The sequence below is a fragment of the Ananas comosus genome, linkage group 12 (genome assembly GCF_001540865.1).
Source record: "Ananas comosus cultivar F153 linkage group 12, ASM154086v1, whole genome shotgun sequence".
In the NCBI taxonomy this organism is placed as follows: Eukaryota; Viridiplantae; Streptophyta; class Magnoliopsida; order Poales; family Bromeliaceae; genus Ananas; species Ananas comosus.
The window spans coordinates 11,469,929-11,497,599 of NC_033632.1; the positions used below are offsets into that span (position 1 = coordinate 11,469,929).

The window sequence follows — 27,671 nt, forward strand, 5'->3', positions numbered from 1 at the left end:
ATTGTACATCAATTATTATGCTATCTCTTTTGCAACCCTTCTCTCACTATTCGCTAGGGAGTGTCATGCAGACAAATGTCGGTCACTATTTTGTTTGACTTTATCGTCCTTACGAAAATAAATTTTTGATCCAAAAATAAATTTTTGATCAATAAAGCATTTCGCAATTCTTTTTAAAAAAAATTTAATTTTGATTTTTGAAATCAATTTGGCTGATTTTCGAGATTCCAAGTCAAAATTAGCTAATATTCACTTCTTGAAATCTGATTCTAATTTTAGATTCGAAACTTAATTTTAATTTTAATTTTTTATTTTTTATTTTATATTTGAATTTTTAAATTTTAAATTTTAACATTAAAATTTTAAATTTAGATATTAAATTTTAAATTTTAAGTTTTAAATTTTAAATTCAAAATTCTCAATTTCAAACTGCAAAATTTTAAATTTCAAATTTAAGATAAAATTTAAAATTTGAAATATAAAATCTAAAATTATGAATTTGAATTTTCAAATTACAAATTTAATATCTTTAAGTTTCAAAATTTTTAAATTTTTAGTTTAAATTTCAAATTTTAATTTTAAATGTGAAATTGAGAATTTAAGTTTCGATATAAAATTTTAAATTTTATAATTTTATATTTTCAAATTTCAAATTTATATTTTAGATTTTATATTTTAAATTTCAAATTTTAAACATAAAATTAAATTAAAATTTTTATATTTTAAATTTTTATGTGAATGCGCCCCGCGGGTGCGATCGGGCGTGGGCGCGCGGGAGTGGGAGCGGGTGCGGGGGCGTGAGCCGGTGTGGATGTGAGCCCGAATGTTGTGGACCACATAAAAAAAATATGGGCAATTTCATAGATACCCCTCCCAAAATTTAAAATATTATACATGCCCCTATAAAGTTTAAAATATCACATATGTCCTTGTAAACACTGAAAATTATCACCAATACCCTCACCGTCAGTTGTGTTAGTTTTACTATAGTTATTAAAAAGTTAAAGCTGGGTTAACTTTTAAAATGACCTATTTGTCCACCCTATCTTTTTTTAATATTGGAAGCTTAAAAAATTTTTTAACCAAAATTATTCTCAAATATAATATATTTTAGCCTATGAACAAAACTCTCTTTTTTTTTTTCCGTTGACAGAAAAATGTATGCATATTGTTATTTGATTTATTTTTTATTAAATAGGAAAAAAAAATAAACCTATCTTTTATTTCAAAATTACTATTACTGATTAGGAATGTGAATTGATATAGGTACATAATTTTATCTGAACTCGATTTTATGGGGTAAGCTTAATCGATGCTGAGTACGGATAATTTCAGTTAAAGTTACAAAAAAAATAAAATCACATTATATTCAAACTCAGTTATAGTTTTGATTTATATCTAAACCAAACCTGAACCGAAATCCGAAGGCAGGGATGTAATGTGGGCCGTGCCGGGCCGGCACGGCCCACATTTTCCGGGCCGAAACGGGCTGGGGGCCAGCCCGGCACGGCCCGGCCCCAAACTCGGGCCGTGCCGTGCCGGGCCAAAGTTCTTGGAACCCGGCCCAGCACGGCCCCCCGGCCCGGACTGCACGGGCCGTGCCGGGCCAGGCCGGGCCGGGCTTCGGGCCACCCTTTTTTTATTTTATTAATTTTATTTAAAAATATTTAAATATTTTTAAAAATAAAAATAAAAATATTAATTTTTTAAAAAATAATATATCAGTAAAAAAAATTAAAATTTTAAAATATATTTATAAAAATATTAAAATTTTAAATTTTTGGACCAAAATACTCTCCCATTTTTGACTGTTGGGGAGGTATTGGTCAAGCCACATTCCTTTTTGGAGTTCCTAAAATCACATGCCAACCAACTCCCAAAGCATTGGAGTTGGTGGGTCAGGCTGGAGTTGGGTACAACAACTCCCAAGCTGTCCATGCTAGGGAGTGGCCGAAGCAACGGCCGCCGTGCTTGGCCTGCCGCCGGAATACCCTTCTAGGCCCGGTTACTTCTCAGGCTATGTCGTGCCGGCCGTCGGCCCTAAATCGCGCCGCGGAGCAAGGCCGCACGGCCCGGTTAACATGCCGGAGCGGCGGCACGGTTACGTTACAACGTGCACTGCGGCCCGGCCCTACTCTCGGTGCCGGTTCCGGACGGGCCGCGGCCGCCACGGCGCGTTTTAACACCTCCTATCGAACCGGAAACAAAACCAAAATCATATAAAAACATACTATATATAAAATACAATTTTTATATATTTTTTAAAAATAAATATATATTAATAATTTAATTTAATATTTAGTATATTAAATAATTAAATTTAGGTTTACAGAAATTGTCTTGAAATATCTATTAGTATTTGTACTGTTGATGAGAGATAAAGGGTAAAAATGGTATTTTAAAAATATAACTCCATTTTAAAGGGACTTTGACAGAACTTAACTAGTGAAGGGCATATATGATAATTTTTGATATATTGGAGGGCATTCATGAAATTATTGATTTTAGAAGGGCATTGATGAAATTAATAGTCCCTGGAACGGCATCTATGAAATTATCCCAAAAAAATAAATTTAATTTAATTTTAAAATTTTTATGGAGGTTCTAAGCGGGTACGGCAGACCTCTCCGCGATCGGTGCGAGTGGGGGCGAGCGAGCGAGCCCCGGTGTGTGGTCGCCTGCGTTAGTGGCGGGGGTGGGTAATTTTATATTTTATATTTTATATTTCAAATTTTAAATTTTAAATATAAAATTAAATTAAAATTTTTAAATTTTAAATTTTTATGTGAATATTGAATTTTAAATTTTTGTATTTGAATATTGAATTTTAAATTTTAGATTTTGAATTTTTAAATTTTTTTTAACATTTTAACATTTTAACATTTTAATTATTATATATTAAAATTTGAAAATTTTAAGTTTAAAATTTTAATTTAAATTCAAACTTTAAATTTAAATATAAATTTTTAATTTCTATAGCTCACAATCCATCAAAATTTAAATTTTACATTTAAATTTAAAATTGTTTTTGTATGCGGCCGAGCGGGCGCCGGCAATTGGCGACCTTGGAAGAGCTCGGCGGCCTCTCCGCGATTCGCGGGCAGCGGAGTCTCTGTACCCATACCGTTTTAACATCCCACCAACTTTTCTGCAAAAATCGTACGAGCCCCCTACCTTTGCCCATACCCCATCTTATCCTCCTCTTCCTAGACTTTCCCTCAATCTGCATCCTCCCTCCTCCTCATTCTAGAACCCTCCTTTTCTCTCTCCTTCTTCTCATTCCAGCCCACGCCATCATCCCCCCGAACCCAAATCCGATCCCAACTCCAACGCCGCCTCCAAGAACGGCACGCATCCCCCTTCCGCCTTCCCCGCCCTCGCCCGCCCCGACGACCTCGACCGCGCCCGCCAGCTCCGCCTCGAGATTGAAAGTGACGCCGAGTGCAAGTCCCACGCTGAAGCCCGCTCCCGCCGCGACGACGACGCTGAGTACGATGATGATTATCGTCGCCGGGACCGGGACCGGGACCGGGACCGGGACCGGCACCGCAGTCGAGATTGTGACCATGACAGTGATCGGCGGCGGGATCACAGCAAACGGGATAGGGATAGGGATAGCCCTACATTTCCACCCGAAGGCAATCACGATATCAAGGTGGGAGTTCCCTTTCGCCTCTCGGTCAAGCTATTAACATCAGAAACATGCACATGTGCAAATACTCTCAGTCAACATATTAACATCACCAAACAGTATTCATCATGTTCCAAAACAGTGATCTTAATTAGTATCTCAGAATACTTTAAACAATAGAGCTCTTGCCATACCTATTTAGTGCTGCTGCAAAATGTTTTAACAAAAGCTAGCTAAGTTAGTCGAGGCTTAATTTATTGGGTATTAGAACCTGAACTTCAATATAGATGGTTCTTAACCTATATAATGCAGATGATCTGGTATTTGATATATAGAAAATTTGGATCAGACCAATTCTGGAAAAAAAAAGAAGAAGAAATTAATTGGGACCAGTTTGACGTGATTAGGCCTATGATTTGCGTGATACAAAAAATATTATGAGTTTTTGCTCAGCTAGACAAATGTATGAGTTTTTGCTCAGCTAGACAAATGTGTGTCGTCCATACAGAAATAACTTTGTCGGTGCTGATGGGATTGTTGAGAGCGGAGGCATCATAAATATGATGGGGACATATCAGATTGCTTTAGTGGCTCATAGCATGAATAAGCCTGTCTATGTAGCCACCGAAAGTTATACGGTACTGCTTTCAGATCATATCTACCTCTATCATTTTCTTCAGAGTAAAATGAATAGATTGTCTCCGTGATCTCCTAATATTGAATTTGGTTCTTGACTTCTAACTTAAACATTCTCATTCCTAAAATATCTTATATATTGAGATGCACCTGGTGCCCTTTTGCGTCCAAAATACTTGATATTCATCAATTTTAGTGCTCAGCAAGCACATAGCCCTTTTCTATAATGTGACCATCTTATAAACTACGGAAGCCATTAAAGTATATAGGGGTAAAGGCCACTCTCAGATAAAAGAGTCACTTGCTGAGCACGTGACTCATTGCTTCGGACGTTTAGGAATTTAATTGCAATGTATAAGAGTAAATTACAGGGTACTTCTGACGGCTAAGTCGCAATATTTTTTCAGGCTTTTCTTTGCAGATCTGTATATAAAATCTTCCCTTTTTTGGCTGTTTTAATGAATTAACTTTGGTTTCTTACTATTTTTATCTTACATGAATTCAAATTGGGTCATGATTATTGCATTCTAGGTGAGCGGTTGAGTTAGTATTTTTATAGACTGGAATTTTTTATTTTACTATTTTTGAAAAGTTTCATGAAGTAGCTGTGTGCAGGATTTATGTAAAAGTTATAATTTTTTATGATTTATGATTTTAATTCTCTATACATATACTTCCTCTTCGCTTGGCGGTCGGAGCAAGAATCCCAGGGAAAGAGAGAATTTGTATGCGGCAGAAGAAAGCGCACAAAGCCTTTTCTGCGAAAGCGTTGATTACTTCAGGTCCTATGGGACCGAGCTTAAAGCAAGTATTAGTTCTTCCCCCATTTTTTCCCTCCCCTAATTCTACATTATTATTATAGTTATTTTTTTTCAAATTTGGAATTATTGTTAACTACTAAGATTAACCAAATTAAATAACTTGCAAGCTGCTAATTCAGATATTATCCCAAAATAATATTATCCTATTCTCTATATGTATGATATGGTGTCAGATTGGTATAAGTCTCCTTTATTTGTACTATTTTTTTTTTTAAAAAAATCTGGAGATAAATGAAACAGCCTAGGTTGATTACTTATGCATAGTATATCTGGAGGGTAAGGGCACAATGAAGATATTGCCGTCAAGAATATCAAAGATAGGACTTTGCAAATAATCCAAATTTTAAATATTGAGATTCGTACTTTCTGTTTTGTGATTGTTATGGTTTCTCTTTTTTGAGGGATATTGATCTAACAATTTTCACCTTTTGCTCTCAGTGGCGATGGACGTGGGTGTTGACGTTTTGCTCTGGTGATGCTGCAGGTTGCGGCTTGTGGATAAGCTGATTTTCTGTTTGAAAATTGTCGGTCTCTCAGGTTGGTTTTCCTGGTGTTCCTCTCTATTGTGCATTGAAAGTCCCCAGATTTTCTTTGCTTCGGGTTCTGTTTCTTTGCCTCAGGTTAATTACTTTTCTCTTTCTAGGGTCTGTCTCTATTTTCTGCTAAATTTTTCGCTGCCATGAGATTTCTCTATTTCTGTTGGGTGCAGTTATGGCATCAGTTAGTGTTATTGTTGTTCAGTTTTGTAAGGGTGAAGGTGTGAAAATATGATAATTAGTGCCCACCCTTTGGATGGCTTACTGTGTAGGCAACCAGTTGGCACCATTTTCTTGAAATATGGACTTGAAATGGGAGCATTTTCAGCGTTAATTGCTGGTTAAATCTGAGCCTTATATATTTCTTATTCTCTTTTTACTTTGATTTTTGTTGGTTATCGTGGGCTTGAAATTTTCATTATTTGTTAAATTTTATTTTACATTTCAGAGCCTACATATTAAAACATGATGTTGTAAAGTACTAGAAAATGTATAAATCGTTCGCATGCAATTAGTTACTGTATTTTATGTTGAAAAATCTGGTTTATCCTATTGTAATTGTCTTTATTTATTTCTTATCCAGATTTTGTTGGGAAAAGTTTTGGGTTTTTTTTATAGTTTGTGATTCATATTCTTGCGTTGATATCTTGAAATATATTGACGTATTGATGTAATGTGTCTTGGCTTACATTGGCTTCTTTTGGTCCTTTTCCTGTTATGTACAGGTGCAGGGTTGTCTTTGCCATTTTGTATCGTTGTTATTCCTCAGCATATATATATAAAAAGTTCTCTATAATAACACAGCAAAGAGAAGGCCCAAGATGCAATCTTTTATTCATACACAAATTACATCAATGGCTTTGCTGCTTCCCTCGAAGAAGAAGAAGCAATGGAGATCTCAAGTGAGTAAAAGAGCACCATTTTATTTAGGGGAAACTTCAAAAACATCCCTTGTGGTTTCAATTTTTTTCGCTTTAGTACCCTGTGGTTTAAAATGTATCAAGTTAGTATCCTGTGGTTTCTTATTTTATCACTTTAGTACCCTGTGGTTTTAATTTTGTATCAAGTTAGTACCCTGTGGTTTTTCACTTTATCACTTTAGTACCCTGTGGTTTTAATTTTGTATCAAGTTAGTACCCTGTGGTTTTTCACAGGGGAGGTTTTTGAAGTTTTCCCTTTTATTTATATCCCTCTGTTCTCTTTTTGCTATACTCTGTTTTGATTTTTTTTAATATATATATATATATATATATATATATATATATATATATATATATATATATATATATTGCAGAGGATTCCAGTGTTGTATCAGTGTTTCTGCCTAATCTTTGGATGGCCTATCATGTAGGCAACAGTTGGCGCTGTTTTCTTGAAATATGGACTTGAAGTTGGAGCATTTTTAGTGTTGATTGCTGAGTAAATCTGAGTCTTATATATTTCTTATTCTCTTTTTTATTTCTATTGATTTTATGTGATTTGCATGATATGGGGAGATAGGATTATATAAAGTTAAATTTCAATATATACAATTATTGAATGCAAAATATAATCCCGTTATTCTTGGGATTACAAAATTTACATAATTACATTCTAGAAATGTACAATATTTGAATCCAAATATTTTCTATTTAGAGTGGTTGCCATACTTGAGAGATTGTCATTCTTGAGTTTCCACAATTGCTTATGATTATGTGGCTTGCCATTTGATACAATTTATTTATGCTTAGGAGTTGACACATTTACGGTTACTGCCTATTATGTTTTTGCTTAATTCTTTGTGGTGCCCAAATTGGAGCAGTTTGGAGCTCCGAGCAGTTTTTATGTTGGTGGATGATTAAATCTAAGTCCCAACTGTTTTTTCCCCATTCAATTTTGAGCTATTCACTGTGGTGGTTCTTGCTTTTGGGTCATAAAAATTGCTGCAGTTTTAGTTAGTAAAAAATGGAATGAAAACTCATTAGTTTAGGCGCATGTTTTGCAACCTATCCTTGCTCAACTATTGGAGATTTGGTTTGTGCATTTATGTGGACACTTTTTAAAATTATATATATATTTTTTTATTTTCCAGCTAAGACTTAGGTGCTTGGAGGATCAATATTGCATCTGTTTTCAAATGTACGTGTACTTTTCCTTTTTATTTTCCTATAAAAAATTTTAAATACTTTCCTGTTTATATACAGTTTTGCTTATGTGGTCTTTGTAGTTATCATTATTAAAATCTTAGCAGATTATTAATCTATTTGGTTTCGTTGTTTGTAGCTTAGCCGTCATTCTCCTGATACTTAAGCTGCTAATATCAAGAGGACTGGAGTTGTTTACAAAGAAACGCAGGTATTTTATCCGTTGAAAGGTTTGGCTTTTACCTTCGGTGGTCACAATTAGTTATTTTATGAGCTAATACTGTTATTGTTTTTAAATTATATCTATAGAGCTTTTTCTTTTTCTTTTTTTTTTTACCAGCTCAACCTTTAGGAGTTTGGAGAGTTTATGCTGCATCTGTTTTCGGAAGTATGTACGAGCCTTATCTCTGTTTTTTTGGGTTCACAAATATCTTAATTATCGTCCGTATTTCTATAATGTAATGACAAATCATTCGTATTTGCATTATCCTGCCTTTCTGGTCAAACATAATAATAATAATAATAATAATAATAATAATGGCCAAAGTAACATGATTTTTTTTGGGTTTTATCTTTATTTAAATTTGAAATATATATATGCATTTTTACTTCATATCTTTGGATAGGATTCAGAATTATTATTATTTTATTATTACTATAATTATTAGTATCTTTATCTTAATACACATAAATTGTTAACTTTACTGTTTTTTATTTTGATCCTTAAGCTTTTTTTTGCAATCAAGTTTTTAATATCTTTATCTTTTTAAACGTGAATTGTGAACCTTAAAGAAGATCTCCCTTTATTTTTAATGGTTGTGTTCCAACCTTTTTAATATTTTTATTTTATTTATCGGTGCGATATTCGTATTTTTATATTTGAGTGGTTGGTTTATGACTACTCTTTGAGGGAATTAAGACTTGGTTAGTTTAGCTAGCTTTTTGCACTTAGTTGAATAATCAGTTTTGGTTCAAATCTTGCTGATGCTTGCCCGTAGTGCTTTTTTCTTGGTTGGATTCATGCCATACCTCTGCCTAACTGCCCCCTATTTTGTATATAAATAGGTTCATATTTAGTTCTTAATTATAGTACAAATAATCTACCTTATATTAACTTTTATTGTTAATATTTATGCTGGGTTTTGATTCTATATACCTTCTAATCATCGTATTATGATTCTTTTCTAAATAGTTTTAGTAATTTGATATGTTCTGAAAATTATATATTTCTAAGAAAATATACTCTTAAGACACGGGGCGAGCTGGAGTGGGTGCGTTCTTTGGTGCACGCGCACGCGGGGGAGTGGGAGTGGGAGTGGGAGTGGGGGCTGGGGCGCAGCCTGGCGTGGATGCGAGCCCGAGTGTTGTGGGTTGCATATAGAAAAAATTTCTGCAGTTACATAGTATTCTGGTTTTGTTCTCCAAGAGAATTTTCTGGAGAATTTTTTTTCCTTTTGTTGTAGTTTTATGTGTTGGCTGACAAAAAAAGGCCTTATGACTTTATTTACTGTGTTTTTTTTTTTTCGGACATTGCTTGATTTGTAGGGCTTAGCATTGCGTGACTTACTATGTATGATGGTTTTTTTGCCTTTGATGCATAATAAAAACAAAAAGATATTGATAGTTATAATAATTTACTGTTGTATTGTTTTTCCGCCGCATCGCGCGGGTCCGTACCTAGTATTCGTTTATTACATAATCCTCGTAGAAAACCAATTCCCCTAGTACGCATCTCATCTCATTCTAGGGATTTAGTCCACTCCTCCTCCCCACCAATGTCTCCTCCACACTCTTCTCCTTCCTCTTTCTCTTCCTCCGCTCCCTCCTCTCTCTCCGTGGGAGAAGCAGGGGTCGTAGCAACAATGGCGTTGTCTTCCTCTTTCGATCGACTCCCGGATTGAGAAATGGGGCCGAGTCCGAGGTGGATTTTGGTTTGTGAGGGCTTTTGTGGGGTTTGATCGAAGGGTTTCGGGGAAATGGTTCGGTCCAAGGTTGCGGTGGAGGAGGAGATCGAGAAGAGGGCCGTGAGGTAAAAAAATTTGATGAGACCCTGGTTTAATTTGCTGTTTGGAGATGAAACCCTAAGTAAAGATTCGATTTTGGGAAGAGTTTTTAGGTTTTGGGGGTGAAAATATGGAGGAGAATTAAGCTCTTTGCTTTTCTATGTTATCATTATTGTATTATTTAACTATTGTTTAGCAGAGCTATCGGAAGAAGCACGGATTTTTAATTTTTTCTGCTTTGCTATATAGATGAAACAAAAGCCGCTTATAACAATTGCTTCTTGAAGTAGAGAAGCTGGTCCAGAAGCGCTTCCGCTTCTTTCCTTCTTTATGTTATTTGTTTATTCATTGTTTGTAGTTAATGCTCTTTGTTTGGTAGAGCTATTCAGAGAAGCACAGATACTTTTTTTTATTAGAAAAGAAACTCTTCGATAGTTGTGCTATATAGCTGAACTAGAAGCCGTTTCGCTAATGCTTCTTGAAGTAGAGAAGATGTTTTAAAAGCTTGGCGACATCAATATATGATGGTTTACTTGGCCTTTATTCACAAACTAGTTTTTGTTTTGTATTCTTTGGACTCGTGTAATAAGTGTTCTTTTGGCGCAATTTTTTAATGTGTTTTTGTGTTTTTTAGTTGATTAAGTAAAATTTTTAGAAATATTACATAATTTTTTTTGGTATCTAAGCTGATAGGAACACACACTGCTCATGGATTTTAAACAAACAAACAAACAAGAATGCATTTTTTTTGTTTTGTAGTAATATTTCAATTAGCAATTAAAAGTTCTATCATTTGTTTATTCAAATCACAATCACATATTGACGAGGTACAGAGCTCATCATGCGTCCAGTAATGTTTATATCTCATTTTCACTCGTTTGTGCATTAAAAAATAGTGATCAGATTCTATTTGAAAAAAAAAACAGAATTTTGAAGTAATTTAGCCTCTCTCTTATTTAAATCTTCGCAGGTTTAAAACTGACGAGAAGCAAGACCAGCCTATACCTGAACAGTCGGTCCCAAAAACCAAAAAACCAGCTTCTAAAAATGCGGGCCGAAGATTTCTCAGTTTGTCTAAATTATTCTCCGAAGGCCACGAGCCAAGATCGAAACTAACACTCGATCCTGACGGTCGTATTGTGCTCATATGGAACCGGATTTTCCTACTCTCATGCTTAGCTTCGCTATGTATAGACCCTCTATTCTTCTTCTTACCTTTCGTGGATGCTACTAATTGGAGCTTATGCATTAGAACGGATCAGCACTTGAGGATGGTGCTTACGTACTTTCGGTCTATTCTCGACTTATTCTATATAGTGCATATTGTTGTTAAGTTCCATATTGCGTATGTGGATCCGAGCTCCATGGTTCTTGGGAAGGGAGAGCTCGTAATGGATCATAAAAAAATTGCGAGAAGATATATTAGATCGGATTTCTTTGTTGATCTAATGGGAGGGTTGCCGTTTCTGCAGGTAACTTTTAGTTTCAATGCAAAATTCTCTCCTCTTTATAAGGGAATATCTTAATTAGACCCTCATTTTTGCTACTCTCCGTAACTTCTCGGACTTTATACTCATTTCAGGGCATGTGGTTAGGTATCTTCTTTTAGAGAAACTAAGAAAAGAACAAAATATTGTTTCATTTGGGCTTTTAGTGAATGAATTTTGGGAAGCCTCAAGCTCTCACATAGACAAAAAAAAGCTTCTTATTTTGTATTTTGGTTATTTTACTAGTATAAAATATAATGGTTTTTTTTTCTTTTTTAAACCCTTGATGCAGATTCTCGTCTGGTTTGTAATGCCCATGATCAGTTTTAATCGCATAAATACCCCTTATCTCCTGATAATTTTGATTCAGTGTACCGTCCGATTTTACATAATAATTCCTATAAGCAAACAAATCATCAATGTTGCTGGTTTTATCGCGAAGACCGCTTGGGGAGGAGCTATCTACAATCTACTACTCTACCTGCTGGCAAGCCATGTAAGCAAATGTTCTTTGCCGTTCTCAAATATTCCATACTTTTCTTGATACTTGGGAAGCTGCGATTCGATTTAGAAATGAAAAGGTGTATCGTCGTGCCCCAAACTATGGGTCTTATCGCGAATCTTTTTTTTAACTTTAGGAATATTTAACTTCTGATGGAAACCTTATACAATTTTCTGAAATTAAACAACATGTTAGTAGGGGGTTTGAATAACCATAAAACTAATGTGCAAGGATACATTTTTGTCCACCTTAGATTCTTTAGTTCTATGTCAATTGAACTTAAAGAAAATATCAAGCATCAAAACCTATTTTGATAGGTCGTGGGATCGATCTACTATTTATTGATGGTGGAACGACAAGCAACGTGTTGGCAATCGCAGTGCTTGATGGAAACCGGCTCCCCAAACACGACTTCTTGTGAATTTAAGTTTCTTAATTGTGAATATGCTAGTTCGACAGAGGCTCAAATTTGGGCGAATACAACGAATGTGTTCACAAACTGTGATGCGAGTAACAAAACTATCCCTTTCAACTACGGCATATTTCTTTTGGGATTGCAATTCGGTGCTGCTACTGCATCATTATCTGAGAAGTACTTCTACTCTCTATGGTGGGGCTTTCAACAGTTGAGGTATAGTTCTATGTTCTTGGTCTTTAAAATCTCAATAAAAGGATTTATTATTTTATTGGGTTTATCATGTTTTATCTTTCTTAGTTTTTTTTTTTCCATAGTTTGAACATGAATACATCATTAATCGCATGTGGAAATGATGATATTATATTTTTGGAATTGTCATCTGGCTAACATGGAAAATCCCCTTTTGTGAATATCATGATTTGCACTTTGTCCTCTATACAATGTTAACGCTTTTTCGTTGCATCTACTATGCAAGAACTGTTAGAAATTATTGAAATGCGATAAAAAAGAATTATTTAAATAAAGTTATAATGGGTATTTAAGATCATATTTCAATATTTCCTGGTGATTATTATTCCGGGGGTTAAATGCAAATCGTGTAATCTTTAACGGCTTTTTTTTTTTTTTTTTCTAAAGCACTTATTATCCTTCTCTTGATTTTTTTTCTTTTCTTTTTTCAGCACATATGGGAACCCGTTGGTGACAAGCGCTTTCGTTGGTGAAAATTTATTCGCCATCGGACTTACTGTTCTCAGCCTTGGTCTCTTTGCTCAATTACTTGGTAGCATGCTGGTAAGTACGAAATTTCTCTCTCCTCGAACTTTATCTTTAATCACAGACCTAAATATCACAATTTTCACTTTGCCCACCTGAAATACTGCAACCTATACATCCAATTTTTACCATCGTAAAAAGAATTCATCGCTCTGCCTTGTTTGTTGAGCCTTTGTTTAACTTTTTTTTTTTTTTAATCTGATTGATCCTCGAGAGAATTAGGAAAGAAAGATAAGAGGCAAAAAAAAAATCACTCTCTTAACCTAACATCAAATTTCTTGTAGATCTACTTGAGATCTACAAGCGAAAATCTCGAAGAGTGGCGGTTGAAGCAAAGAGACACCGAGGAGTGGATGAAGGATCACCAGCTCCCCGACAGTATACAGGATCGAGTCAGCCGGTTTATTCATTACAAGTGGCTCGCGACACGAGGAGTGGAAGAAGAGTCGATGTTGAAAGCTTTACCTGCCGACCTTCGTCGCGATATACAACACCACCTATGTATGGAACTCGTTCGACGTGTAAGTGCGGCAAAAATTAGGAGGTAAAAGTAAAAAAAAAATGTATTTCCTTGCTGTGATTCCAACTCTTTATGTAATCGCAGGTTCCGTTCTTCTCGGAGATGGATGATCAACTCCTCGACGCGATATGCGAGCGCATGGTCTCATTCTTGCGCACCGAGGGCACCTATATAATCCGCGAGGGAGACCCCGTGACCGAGATGCTCTTCATAATCCGCGGGAAGCTAGAGAGCTCCACGACCGACGGGGGCCGTACCGATTTCTTCAACTCCATAATTCTAAAACCCGGGGATTTCTGCGGGGAGGAGCTCCTCACTTGGGCTTTACTTCCCACCACCGAATTCAAGTACCTCTTGTCGACAAGAACCGTCAAAACGCTCGTCGAGGTCGAGGCGTTTGCGTTGCGTGCCGAGGATCTCAAGTTCGTTGCCAACCAGTTCAGAAAACTGCACAGCAAGAGGCTTCAACACACATTCCGGTTCGATGAACTTGTTAAATTATATAAAACAACCGTTTTTAATATTTATATTTAACACCCCCTTTCACGTCTAAGCTCGAAACTTTTTGATAGGCGTGAGATGCGGACTTTTAAATAAATGAGAGGAGATTAAATAACGATAGTGGCCGGGCGGGACGGACTGTGGATCTCTTGCTCTGATATCATATTAAAGAATGTGAAATAGTCGTTTCGCCAGAAGCATAAGATGCTAGAGAATGGTGTTTTTAATTTCTATATTCAACATAACCGTTTGTTCTCTGGTTTGCAAATGTATTATATTTAACGTGTGGTGGATTTTGTTCGCTTGTACTCTGATACCATGTGAAAAAACTGCTTTATCTAAAAGCTTAAGCTGTCCGAGAATGGTATTTTAATATGTTATGTATCGACAGGTTCTACTCGTACCATTGGAGGACGTGGGCTGCGTGCTTCATACAGGCGGCGTGGCGGAGGCACTGGAGGAAGCAAATGGAGGCGAAAGATCAAGAGAGCCCGTGGACGCCGTTCTTCTCGTTGGTGAACGAACAAGTCGCGATCGAGGCCAGACAAGAAGACGAAGGGCGGAGCCCGAGTTCGCTCAGCGAGGGAGCTGCGCTTCCGGTAACGGTGATCGCCTCGATCTTCAGGAAGGCTCATCCTCAGAAGCCCGACGAGCCGGACTTCTCCGCCGACGATCACTTCGAGTAGTGCACTGAATGTTTTTGAGGACTATAGGAATCGGCATTAGTCGGTTAATTACTCAAAGCAATTGGGCTTTAGATTTACAATAATGTGGATTTGGTTTTAGTTTGTGTACATATTTGTTAATGTTTTCGTATCTTGAATGAAAAACTTTGGTTTTAAAAAGGATACTTCTATGTTAATTGTGGTTTTGTGGACTATTTCATTTGACTTTTTGGTGGGATAACTTGTGGATCAAAGGGGTTTATACAAACCACTTTGATGTTAATCATAGTATTCGGTGTAGATGTAGAATTAATTAGTGAAAACAACAAGAAAAACATTCGTCTTTTCATATCAAAGTTCGAAATCTAGTTACTTCATATTTTCAGCTAAGTATATATATATTTTAATTTAAAAAGAACAAAGCAAGTAGAAGTTAAAAGATGCTAAATAAACATGGATTAGTGTTTTTTCTTTTCACCTCCCTACTAAATATGAAACACACTAATCTTATATAGTAGTTAGCTTTCATTTTCTGTCTACTATATAAAGAAAGGTTTAATTATAAAAAAATCGCTCATACATTTTAATCCTGTCTCAAATACTCCCTTGCATGAAAAATTGAAATAATGACAATCCTCCACTTTAGTTTTGTCTCAAATAGGCCCTTCTATTGGGATTTCCTGTTAATTTTAATGATGACATGTTAAGATAATATATTTTTAAGCCTATTTAAACTCTTGCAAGCGCACTTTAAGTAGCAAAATATATCCAAGAACAACTATAAAAATGTATTTATGTGCGAGAATTTAAGTGTTTCTAATGTCAAATGATCGTGTCGTGTCATCGCTGCTGCTACTATTTCAGTCAAAAGTTAACAGAATCTCCAAATTATTTGATCTATTTGACAAAGATGACATTGTTTAAATATTTTATGTTGAGGGATATCTGAGACAAGATCATTAAACTTAAAAACAAAAACCATTACAAGCTTATATTATTTTTGGTTGCTCTACATTAACATACTCTTAACTTCATCCCCCATTGACTAATTTCCCTCTTGTATTAGACTATTAAGAAGAAAAGATAAAGGAAAAGAAAATAGCAAACAAATCCAGTGAATATACATGAAAAAAAAATGGCTTGTTAGAGTAGATATTTAACAAGTAAATGTCCTTAAAAATTTTCTCGAAAATGACATATAGAACAAATAAATATAGTTTGGTTATTTCGCTCTCTATATTAACGCCGTAATGTTTTAAAAATAAATATAAAATTTTGAAAGTCAATGAGAAAAATCGGATATTTATAGAAAGATTTGTTGTATTTTAGCCTTATTTTATTATTATCATGATTTTATGATTTCACCTTCAATAAAAACCTGCCACGTACCCCGAGTTTGTACAGGTGGTTTAGGGTTTAGGGTTTAGGGTTTAGGGTCCCACTCTCAACATGGAAGCTTCCCAGGTTTAGACTCTCCTCACATAACTCTCTCTCTCTCTCTCTCTCTCCCCCTCTTATTGGCTAATGGAAAAGTTATCTTGCTGGACCTGGTTTACACAGAGTACATTACTGGTAATCCAGCTCGGTGTTCGCCAGCCAACTCGTGTTCGGCTCGAGATCGATTGCTCGTTTAATGTACGAGTTGAACACGAGCTGAATTCTTCAGCCCGAAATCTTAATGAACTGAACATGAGTTGAAATTAGCTCGCTCGTGTTTGACTCAATATACATGCTACTATTTGGATTTTAGGCAAATCCAAAATGCAAAAAGACTTATATTTTGCGAATTTTAATCGTTAGATTAAGATTCTAATTTTTTTTTTTTTTGAAATTTTTTCCACAGTAGGACTGACAATTTTATTTGCAGTTCGCGAGCTAACTCGTGTTCGGCTTATGCTTGTTAATAAATAAGCCGAACACGAATTGAGTTTTTCAGCTCGATATTTTAACGAGCCAACTCGTGTTCGGCTCGTTTAATAAACGCGTGAACATGAGCCGGTCCTAGCTCGCTCTTGTTCAGCTTGTTGATAGGCCTTCTCGAAAGTGGAGCAGGGTTAAGTTATCTTCGACCGTAAATGTTTACTTTTGTTGTTTGGTTTGTCGTATATTAAACTAACCAGCAACTCTCTTTATCAAAAGGGAAAACTTCAAAAAACCCCCCCTGTGGTTTCGTAGTTTCTCACTTTACCTTCTTGTGGTTTAAAATGTATCAATTTGCCCTCTTGTGGTTTCGTTTTTATCTTTTTCTTATCAATTTCATTATTTTTTTTCTTAAATCAGTGATAAAGTTAAAAAAAGGGTACTAAAGTGAATATTTGATAAATTTAGATGAGTATCTGAAGTTTTTTGTATATAATTTAATAAAATATTAACGAAAAAGCTATCCAAAGGATAAAAACAAAACCACAGGGGGGTAACTTGATACATTTTAAACCACAGGAGGGTAAAGTGAGAAACTACGAAACTACAGGGTTTTTTTTCAGTTTTCTCTCAAAATGCACTAGTTGACTTTGCTTTGAGTGGCGGCGAAATCCATTACACAAGAGAAATATATACAAAATTAATATTACATTTTTTTTTTTTAATCCTCTTATACGCTAACAAGGAGACAAAAAAGTGAGATAATTATAATTCTAAAGTCATTAGCTTTCTCTCAAAGGAACAACAATGAAAAATCAATTTTTACTTAAATTTTAATTCAATTAAAAAGTCATTTTTTAATTTGAAACTCAATTACGAGTGAACAAACAAGGTCCATTGAAGTTACTTCTCCATCCTTTTTCTGTAATAGGGCATTCCAAATTTGGTTTTTAGGAAGTTCAGATACTTAATCATGTCTAATAATAGGGGCAATTGCTTATATACCCAGGAAAAATTTTCGACTTTCTGATACACCCCGCTTAGAAGGTTAATATTGAAAATACCTTTTTTACGTTCCAATATATTTTAAATATACTCCTAGAATTAAATTTTGTTAATGAACGACTAGCAATAGCTGTTATCTCTATAAAATTACTATTTTGCCATTTTAAATATACCATTCTACCATCAGCGACTTTTTTTACTTGCCTTTAAGTTAGGGCATAAAAAGTATTTTGATTTTTGGTATTTTCAAATATACATTTTTACCATCACCAGCATTTTTTATTTGTCCTTAAGTTAAGAGCAAAAGAGGCATTTTAAATTTTTTTACTCTGGTAGATATTTAACTCACGTTTAACCCAAGTTAACTAGGTGGTAACTGCAGGATTATTTTAGAATAACGGAGGAATATATGACGGGTATATTGGAAAGAAAAAAATAAAGATAAATGAGATATTTTTGAAGTTTTGAGAGATATATAGGCAATTATGCTCTGCGACGAAAACAACGCGAAAGTAGATAAGCCTGGTGTATTACTTGTGGACCAGGTCTAAGGAAAAAAAGGAAAAAAAAAGGGAGAAAAATCTCTCTTGCTCTTTTTAAGGGCTTTTTTTGCATTTAAACCCTTGACAAATTTTTATTTTAAAAATAGCACTGTCAAAATTTAATTTGCAAAAATGGCCCTGACCTGCCACGCAGGCGCCACATTAGCGCCACGCGGGCAGGGCGGGGCCCGTGTGTTAAGTTGAACACGGTGAATCATTCACCGTGTTCAAACACGGTAAATGGTTTACCGTGTTTAGTACGTATTTTTTGTTACATATTTTTTGTATATTGAAAAGTGGAATAAGGAGTAGGGATGTCAATAGGTATGGATATCTGAAATATTATTCAAATTCAAACCTGAATAAATTATATATATATATACATAATTTATTTTTGTTTATTTATATAATATATAAAATATTTAATAATTTTTATTCCTTAGATCTTCATCCAACCCAGCAGGTTTTAAAAATCTATACCGTTGGATGAAGATCTAAGAAATAAAAATTATTAAATATTTTATATATTGTATAAATAAACAAAAATAAATTACGTATATATATATAATTTATTCGGGTTTGGATTCGGATAATATTTCGGATATCCATACCTATTGACATCACTACTCCTTATTCCACTTTTCAATATACAAAAAATACGTAAGAAACACTGTGAACCATTCACCGTGTTTAGACACGGTGAATGATTCACCGTGTTCAACTTAATACCCTGATCCTAACCCTGCCCGCGTGGCGCTGACGCGGCGCCTGCGTGGCAGGAACAGGACTATTTTTGTAATTTTAATTTTGATAGGGCTATTTTTAAAATAAAAATTGCTCGGGAGACTATTTGCAAAAAAAAGCCCTCTTTTTAAACTTGTGAGAGTTGACTTTGGGTCTTCATAGCAGTAGTAATAATAAAATAAAAAAATTAATACTAGTTTAGAAGCACAAAATGTCTCCTCAATTTATGCCCTAAATCCTAAATCGTAAATCCAATTTCCACCCTAAAATCCCAATAGATCCTCGTATTGAATCGATCGAGTGTGTGTTTGTTGCGATAATTAAGCTCGGGTATGTTCCGATCCAAGGTGCAAGATGAGATCGAGATGCAGAGGAGAGCCGCAAGGTGATTTTTATTTTTAAATTTTAATTTTAATTTTTTCTATTTGATTTGATTTGATCTGGTTTCTGTGGAAAAAAAACCCACCTCAAAACCCTAGTTTGATCTGTGTTTTATGTGGGAGTTCCCTTAAATCTGTGAAGAACATGTGTGTTTTGAACTAGTTGTGGAGCTAAGATCCTTTTTTGGTAAAAAAAAAAAGTCTCAGAGAACCGACCTCAAAACCCTAATTTGATCTGTGTTTATGTAGGAGTTCCCTTGAATCTATGAAGAACATGTGTGTTTTGAACTAGTTGTCGAGCTAAGATCCTTTTTTGGTTAAAAGAAAGTCTCAGAATACCCACCTCAAAACCCTAATTGATCTGTGTTTAGATAAGAGTTTCCTTAAATCTATGAAGAACATGTGTGTTTTGAACTAGTTGTGGAGCTACGATCCTTTTTTTGGTTAAAAATTAGTCTCAGAAAACCCACCTCAAAACCCTAATTGGATCTGTGTTTAGGTCAAAGTTCCCGTAAATCTATGAAGAACATGTGTTTTGAACTATTTGTGGAGCTAAGATCCTTATTTAGTTAAAAACAAAGTCTTAGAACCACCTGAACTTTGCTTGATTTGCAATTTACTATCTGAACTTTAAAACGTTGAAAATTTATTACTAGAACAATAATTCTGTTGCAATCTACAACAAGACCCTTAAGTTCCTTAATTTGGTCAGATGCCCGTCGTTCGCGGGGTTGTGAGTCAAATTTTGAGTGAAATGACTAGCATGCCAAATTCCGTAGTTAATTTTTCGAATGGATATCTAGCCAATTCGATGAAAAACGGGGGTTTTGTTATGGATTGCAGCAGAATCATTCTCTAGGTGGTTGATTGTGACATATTTTAGTTCGTGCATTGAATCACAAATTGCGCAATGTTTAGGTGGTGGTTTTGGGACTTTTTAGCCCTATTGTAGAGCTACACAACCATGGATTATTTAGAGGTTAAATATGTGGAGTTCTCTTGCGTTGTAATTGATTGTAATTTTGGAGATTTAGTCGAGTGAAAAGAAATACAAATGCCTGTGAATCCTTTTGAAGTAATAGGACGTGGGGACTATTGATTGTTGCTGAAGTTCTGAGGATTGTATGATGTTTTTCTTTTTTTCAATTGAAAAGTAGATATTGTGTGGTATTTCCTACACCTAAGGATGTAATTGTACCACTAACATGTCATTTCAAATTCTTGGATCACATTAAAATATTGTGATTTTGACTTGGGTGGCATGCTTCGCTAATTAGAAACATCCGAACCTGGCTATTTTTTAGGACATTTTATGTTTTGAGTTCTTATATAACTTGACGCTTCTTTGGCCTAGCTTCTAGAACGGCTTTTTTGTTATTTTTGTTGTGGCAAGAAGCTGAAATGAGATTCTGACCAGAAGCAGAATCCTGTAGGGTGCTATTAGGAGGTGAGGGTGGGCGTGGGTTAGTTGCGATTGGGTCAAAAAAGTTGAACATGCTCTGAACACCTCAATGCAAACGATGCTTTTTATATAACCTTATCTATGCTATACTGGCCATTTATTAATATTACATCTTCTCATTGATACTTACCCCTTTTACTTCTACTTAAATTGGTAGGACCTTGCTTCTAGTTAGCTTTTCAACTCAAAAAGTAGATGTCGGTTGCTTAGCAAACAAAAGATTTAAAGGTTTTGGTTTTGTTGGAAGCTGAACTGCTAAAATGACCTTCTAGTCGCCAAAAGCAAAAGCTCCAAATTGAAGCTTCTAGCTATAGCAAGAAGATGTACGGTGAATTTACTCGAATGCTTTTTACTGCTTGTTCAAACAGTTCAACTCAACCAACGTTTTCTCTAAAACCTCTAATCATGCCTAACAAGCCCTTTATTATTTCTATATACTCTTGAAAACTTTTCATGTTGATGCTTACCCTTCTCTTTTTATGTCCACAATTACAGGGTCTTTCCTGATGAGAAGCAAAACCAAGCTAAACCCATGTATCAAGTCGCAAGAGCCGATAAATTTGGCACCAGTAAATTAGATGGAAGAAACCCCATAAAGCCTAAAGTATGGGTTGAGACCAATGAGCCATGGCACAGATTAATCTTAGACCCCGGAAGTAATATAGTTCTAACATGGAACCGGGTTTACCTCATGACGTGCTTGTTTGCTCTTTTTATAGACCCCTTCTTCTATTACTTACCCTTCGTTAGGGTCGATAATAATTCTTCATGCGTTAGACTGGATGAACGATTACGTATTACTGTAACTGTTCTTCGATCTTTAGCCGATGTATTCTATATGCTGAATATGGTTATAAAGTTTCGAACGGCGTATGTTGCGCCGAACACGAGAGTGCTTGGGAAGGGAGAGCTTGTAACTGATCCTAAAGAAATTCGAAGGAGATATTTAAGATCCGATTTCTTCATAGATCTAGTCGCGGCAGTGCCTCTTCCACAGGTATGTCCTAAGTTTCTGAAGTGGAGATGTTAGCTATTTGTAATATCGTCTAGTTATGAAAAATATTCTTGTCAGCACTGAATTACTCTTAGGCGTAGTTTGGAATAAGCAGGAATTAACTTCTCAAATACCAGTGTGTATGCATATTTTCTAGTCAGCACATTGCTCTATTTCTCAACTTAAGAGGTGTTTGGTTCCTTAGAAAAGTGTGGAAAACTATTTGCTAGAAATGGAAAACACTCTTTTCCGCAGTTTTCATTTTCTGGATTAAAAAAATTCAGAAAATGACACTACTTTTTCATGAAATCTGCAAAAAGGTTTTCAAGGAAAGCTACATTTCCTAGGAACCAAACCGACGGAAAATACTTTTCCAGCCAGAACACTATTCCCTTGGATTATTTCCAGGAAACCAAACATCACTTCATCGATTGTTGTTTTTGCGCTTCCTTTCTACAGGTTGTCCTCTGGTTCATAATGCCCGCGATAAGTAGCCCGAATTACAATATCAAAAACACCACATTTGGCCTTGTTATTGTGGTTCAGTATATAATTAGAATGTATCTTATAGTTCCCTTAAGCAATCAGATTATTAAAGCTGCTGGAGTTGTCGCAAAGACCGCCTGGGGAGGAGCTGCATATAATCTACTACTCTACATGTTGGCGAGCCATGTATGTCATAGTATTCAATATATACTCCTGCAAAATCATTTATTTACACATTCGTCCCTGCAAAATCCTAATTTCCATATTTGCCCTTCAGAAATTTGATTTCCTACATGTAAACCATTATACGTACAAAACCAGCTTCTCATAAGGGCACTTTTGGAAGAAGCCGCACTTTCAAAGTGCTTATATGAAACTCGGATTTTTATAGGGTATATAAGTACAAAATGCAACTTCAGAGATTCTAAAATTGAGATCCAAACCATTAAATTAAATATGATCAAGAACATCTAAAATAGCTACTCATAAAATTTTACGCATTTTGAAAAACTGATTTCCTAGCCATCAAGTAGTATCAAAATCAATGGTTTATTATTTTTAACAAAGGGCAATTTTAGAAACACAAGATGTAGTTTCCGAAAATTATATTTAACGGTTTAGATATTCATTTGGAGGCCCGTATAGTTAAATTTTAGCTTGTATAAGAAGTGTGTAACTTAAAAGTGTGTAACTAGTTCCTAACTATATCAATATAACTAGTATCCTGATCATATATATATAGTAATTTATATATATATATATATATTATTATATATATAGTAATATAGTTGAGCTAGAATACTCTCAAAGCACCAAAGAGGTTGGTCTTTTGAGTTTTTAACCTTTGGATGGAGAAATGTAATGTGTGTATGTAATGTGTGTTATGTATATATATTATAATATATTATATAATATATAGATAGAGAGAGAGAGAGAGGAGCGGAGAGAGAGAGAGAAGAGCAGGGCTGCTGTGCTCTCAGGAGCCGGAGGCCTCCGATTCCTTGAGTCGTTTCGATGATGGAATTTTCGAATCGACGATCGGGCTCCGTTAGACTTGATCTAGGTATTTGAAGTTTTCTAGAAATAATTTTTGCAAGTTTTTGTATCATGTACCTAGTGATCGAAAGGATTCAAATCAATAATTTTTAATGGTTTGATATCTGGCCGTTTTCAAGTTTAATGGTGTAGAAGTATTCAAATCAGATATGAATTTTGATTACAAATTCTTTATCTATCTACAACAAGACAATATTTCTGATTGAAAATTTTAGTGCTAATCATCACACTTTTTATAGAAGATTTTATTTTCAGCCGTTAAAAATTATTGATTTTGAATCCTTTCGATTGCTAGGTAAGATGATATCGAAAAGTTGAAAAATTATTTTCTAGAAATTTCAAATACGCGTAGATCAAGTCTTAACCGAGCCCGAATCGTCGATTCGGAAATTCCATCATCGTGAAAAACGATCTCCTGAGAAGCACCAAGCAGTCTTGGCTCTATATATATATATATATATATATATATATATATATATATATATAGTTGAGCTAGAATACTCTCAAAAGCACCAAGAGATTGGTGCTTTTGAGTTTTTAACCCTTGGATGGAGAAATGTAATGTATATATAGAGTTGAGCTAGAATACTCTCAAAAGCACCAAGAGGTTGGAGCTTTTGAGTTTTTAACCTTTGGATGGAGAAATATAAGATTGGGATGATGTTGGTAGGTGATGGTAGGTGGAATAGTGTTTGATCCAAAGACTATTAGTAATCAAGGAGTAGATCCAAGGGCAAAAAACCTAGAAGCAAAAATGGGGTGATACTTCTAAAAGTATTCTAGCTCAATTCTATATATATATATATATATATATATGTATATATATATATATGGAGTGAGGCTGGTATATTTCTAGAAGCATGGAACTCGGGCTCCGTGCTTCCAAGTCGTTTTCGATGTTCGGATTTTCGAATCGACGATCGGCTCCATTAGACTTGATCTAGAGTATTTGAAGTATCTAGAAAATAAATTTTGCGATTTTTCGATACCATTTGCCTAGTGATCGAAAGGGGTCAAAATTAACGGCTGAAAATAAAAATCTTACAAAATGTGATGATATGACATTAAATTTTAGATCAAAGATATTGATCTTGTTTTATATATTATAAAGAATTTTCTAACAAAATTTCATGTTATTTGAATATTTCTACATCGTTAAACTTGCAAACGGCTCACCGCGGCCGTTAAAATTATTGATTTTGAGCCCCTTCGATCATTAGGCAAATGATATTGAAAAATCACAAAATTTATTTTCTAGATACTTCAAATACTCTAAATCAAGTCTAACGGAGCCGATCGTCGATTCGAAAGCCCCAACATCGAAAACAATTTGGAAGCACGGAGGGTTCCGTGCTTCCAGAAGCATACCAGCCTCTTTCTCTCTCTCTCTCTCTCTCTCTATATATATATATATATATATATATATGTATGTATGTATGTATGTATGTATGTATGTGTGCTAATAGACAATCTTTTTGGGATATAAATGTGAAAGTACCACTATTTTCTTTTTTTTGGTCATCTTCGATGCAATCTAACAAAGCCTCTTTTTGATTGATCATATACAACTGCAGATCACAGGAGCAATATATTATCTCCTCACTGTTGAACGGCAAATAACGTGTTGGAACTCGGAATGCTCGAGGGAAAGCGCTTCCTCAAATGTGACTTGTCATCTTAAATATTTGAATTGTGATTATACCGATTCGAGTGACTACCAAAATTGGGCCAACAGCACGGGTGTGTTTTCGAACTGTAATGCCGGCAATCAAAGTATCAACTTCAAGTACGGGATATTCCTGCTTGCATTGAACGATGGGGCTGTTTCGACAAATTTCCTCGAGAAATACTTCTACTGTCTCTGGTGGGGTCTGCAACAGTTGAGGTGTGAATCATTTTACATATATACCCTTCAAAAACATGATCTATCAAAGTCCAGTAGTGAAATTATTGTACAACAATAGTTGGTTTTAGTAGGACAATGCCTATTTATCCAATATTTAAGTTCCAGTTTTTTTTTTTTTATTTATTTTTTTTATTTTAACCTACGTAGCCCTGCAAATTTATCTATATACATGCCCATGAAACTACGTATTTAAAGGTATATATACATATATTCTGATTTTACACGACAATATATAGAAACAGATGATTTTTGCAGGGATATATGTATACAAAAGGCCCTGTTTATAGATTATTCTGGCTTTTTTTTTTTTTAATTTATGAAGAATCTGTTGTGTCTTTCGCCAGTTCGAGTGGGAACCCTCTGATTACGAGCACTTTCATCGCGGAAAATACGTTTGCCATCGCAATTGGAGCCATTAGTCTTGTACTGTTTGCTCAGCTGATTGGCAACATGCAGGTGACATATCGTTTTGTACTTTCGAAAAATATTTATTTTTCCTTTCTGTTTCTTGCTGCTGCTTTAATTACCGCGTAAATTTCATTTGATTTGAGTTATGGTTTGTCGTTAATTTAATATCTTCATATTTCCTTTCTCGTAAAAGTTGAGAAACATCGTCTTTTTTTTTTTTTTCGGTAGACCTACTTACAATCGATCAGCAAACGACTCGAAGAGTGGAGGCTGCGGCAAAGAGACACCGAGGAGTGGATGAGGCATCACCAACTTCCCGACGATCTCCAAGAGCGGGTCCGCCGGTTCGTTCAGGTGAAGTGGCTCGCGACGCGAGGCGTGGATGAAGAGACTATCCTAATAGCTTTACCTGCGGATATTCGTCGCGACGTGCAACGCCACCTCTGCTTGGACCTAGTTCGACGGGTAATAAGCGTGCTAAAGTTACGGCGTATTCTCTATTCTTCGAAAGCTAAAATTCGAGTTCCAAAACACAGTAGTTAATTTATCTTCTTTTTTTTTGCATGTAGGTTCCTTTTTTCTCAGAGATGGATGATCAACTCCTCGACGCCATCTGCGAGCGGCTAGTCTCCTCCCTGTGCCCCGAGGGAACATTCATCGCCCGTGAGGGCGACCCCGTGAACGAAATGCTCTTCATAATCCGGGGGAAACTAGAGAGTTCTACGACCAACGGCGGCCGAACCAACTTCTTCAACTCAATAATCCTACGGCCCGGCGATTTCTGCGGCGAGGAGCTCCTAACATGGGCCCTGCTCCCCAAAACCAACGTAAACTTACCCACTTCGACGCGGACCGTAAAAGCCCTAACCGAAGTCGAGGCCTTCGCCTTGCGAGCAGAAGACTTGAAATTCGTCGCGAACCAATTCAGGAGGCTGCACAGCAAGAAACTGCAGCATACATTCCGGTTTTACTCTCACCAGTGGCGGCTGTGGGCGGCGTGCTTTATCCAGGCGGCGTGGCGGCAGTACCGGAGGAGGAAAACGGCCGAGAGCTTAAGTCGGTGGGAGGAGTACTCATGGTGGGAGGATCAAGAGAGCAACTACAAACCGGAGAACGAGAATGCGAGGCCGGGCTCGAGCGCGATTATTGAAAAGTTGGGATCCATTTCGCGGAGGTTTTTGGCCGACGATACTGAACTGGCCAGGCTGCAGAAGCCGGACGAGCCCGATTTCTCCGCAGATCACTTCGATTAGGAGCTCTGAATCGGAAACCGGTCGCACTGGTGTTCGGAAAAGGGGTTCTTGGTGTAATATTGTTGGATCTTTATACTTGTTGTTGGTCTTATTGTTCTGAATGCATAAGCTCCAATTTAAAACTTCGGAAGTTACTTTTTGCGAGGGATTAATGAACTGGGGATTGTTTGTATCTTGTACAGTGTGAACATCTTGAGGAAGCAAGAATATTGTGAAAATTAATGTTGTGTTGCTACATAGTTGATAGATTTGTTTTCTTGACCATTTATTGTCGAGAATTTCGGGGACTCGGATTCGGGCTATGAGGGCTATAAATGCGGGCGCAGAGACAATAATGTGTTTGAAGTAGTTTCGGTATGTTTCAAGTCGAAAATTTTCAACCATTCTAAAGGTTATAGCGTGTTTTAGAAGATCAAGTTCAAATAGAACTTTTGAAAATATTGGAACTGGGACAACATATAAAAGTTAAACTTTTACAGGAATATATTTGTCATTCACTATATTTGTAGGGATCTGTATAAAATTAATCAAAAAAAAAAAGAATTATGCGGTAACAAAGGCAAGTTATTGACCTTTTAATATATATATATGTCGATTTGTATAGACGTTCTAAACGAACCACATTTCGAAATAACATTCCAAGTAATCTTTTGCCCCTCATACCGTGTTTTTATGAAACTAGTGAATCATGTTTTAGCACTCGTATTACGCAGCATAACGTATCCCGTTCCAGACAATGTTGGTTTTAATACAAAACGAGGGGTTTTCGAGCATTCATTAGAAGGCAAAGATGACGTTGCCATGAATGTGGAGTGTAGGATCAAGTTGAATCCTCATTAAGAGGAACTAACCAACCCTTATTCTCTTCCTAAACATCGTGGTTTCTTATTCTTAAACTCCAAATAATTGTCCAATTGGTTCTTTATGTGAAAGAACCGTTGTACTCTAAAAATTTAAG

The 27,671-nt window shown here is 35.7% G+C and overlaps 2 protein-coding genes across 3 annotated transcripts; both read left to right on the forward strand.

The window, feature by feature from the left end:
- Positions 4,702 to 14,814, forward strand: LOC109718155 (cyclic nucleotide-gated ion channel 17-like; the record flags this gene model as incomplete). The annotated part of the gene is given in 13 exon segments (XM_020244182.1): positions 4,702 to 5,075; positions 5,527 to 5,688; positions 6,350 to 6,526; positions 7,696 to 7,742; positions 7,887 to 7,958; positions 8,088 to 8,135; positions 10,721 to 11,222; positions 11,530 to 11,733; positions 12,057 to 12,370; positions 12,838 to 12,949; positions 13,216 to 13,452; positions 13,536 to 13,930; positions 14,344 to 14,814. Coding segments are annotated over 11 exon segments (2,307 nt in total). The 3' UTR covers positions 14,639 to 14,814.
- Positions 18,919 to 26,948, forward strand: LOC109718429 (cyclic nucleotide-gated ion channel 17-like). Of its 2 annotated transcripts, XM_020244675.1 has the most exons (7): positions 18,920 to 19,153; positions 21,106 to 21,607; positions 22,064 to 22,276; positions 24,721 to 25,031; positions 25,397 to 25,508; positions 25,689 to 25,925; positions 26,030 to 26,948. In XM_020244675.1, the coding sequence occupies exons 1-7, from the start codon at positions 19,101 to 19,103 to the stop codon at positions 26,711 to 26,713; spliced, it is 2,112 nt and encodes a 703-aa protein (XP_020100264.1). In that variant the 5' UTR covers positions 18,920 to 19,100; the 3' UTR covers positions 26,714 to 26,948. The 2 variants fall into 2 exon arrangements, with proteins under 2 accessions (XP_020100265.1, XP_020100264.1); XM_020244676.1 differs by lacking the exon at positions 22,064 to 22,276 and having other exon boundaries at positions 18,919 to 19,153.

Excerpts from the sequence above, each read along its gene's own strand:
- LOC109718429 (XM_020244675.1), top strand. The coding sequence starts at position 19,101 with ATGTTCCGATCCAAGGTGCAAGATGAGATCGAGATGCAGAGGAGAGCC. Across the intron at positions 21,608-22,063 it reads CGGCAGTGCCTCTTCCACAG|GTTGTCCTCTGGTTCATAAT; the intron begins GTATGTCCTAAG and ends TCCTTTCTACAG. Across the intron at positions 25,032-25,396 it reads TGGGGTCTGCAACAGTTGAG|TTCGAGTGGGAACCCTCTGA; the intron begins GTGTGAATCATT and ends GTCTTTCGCCAG.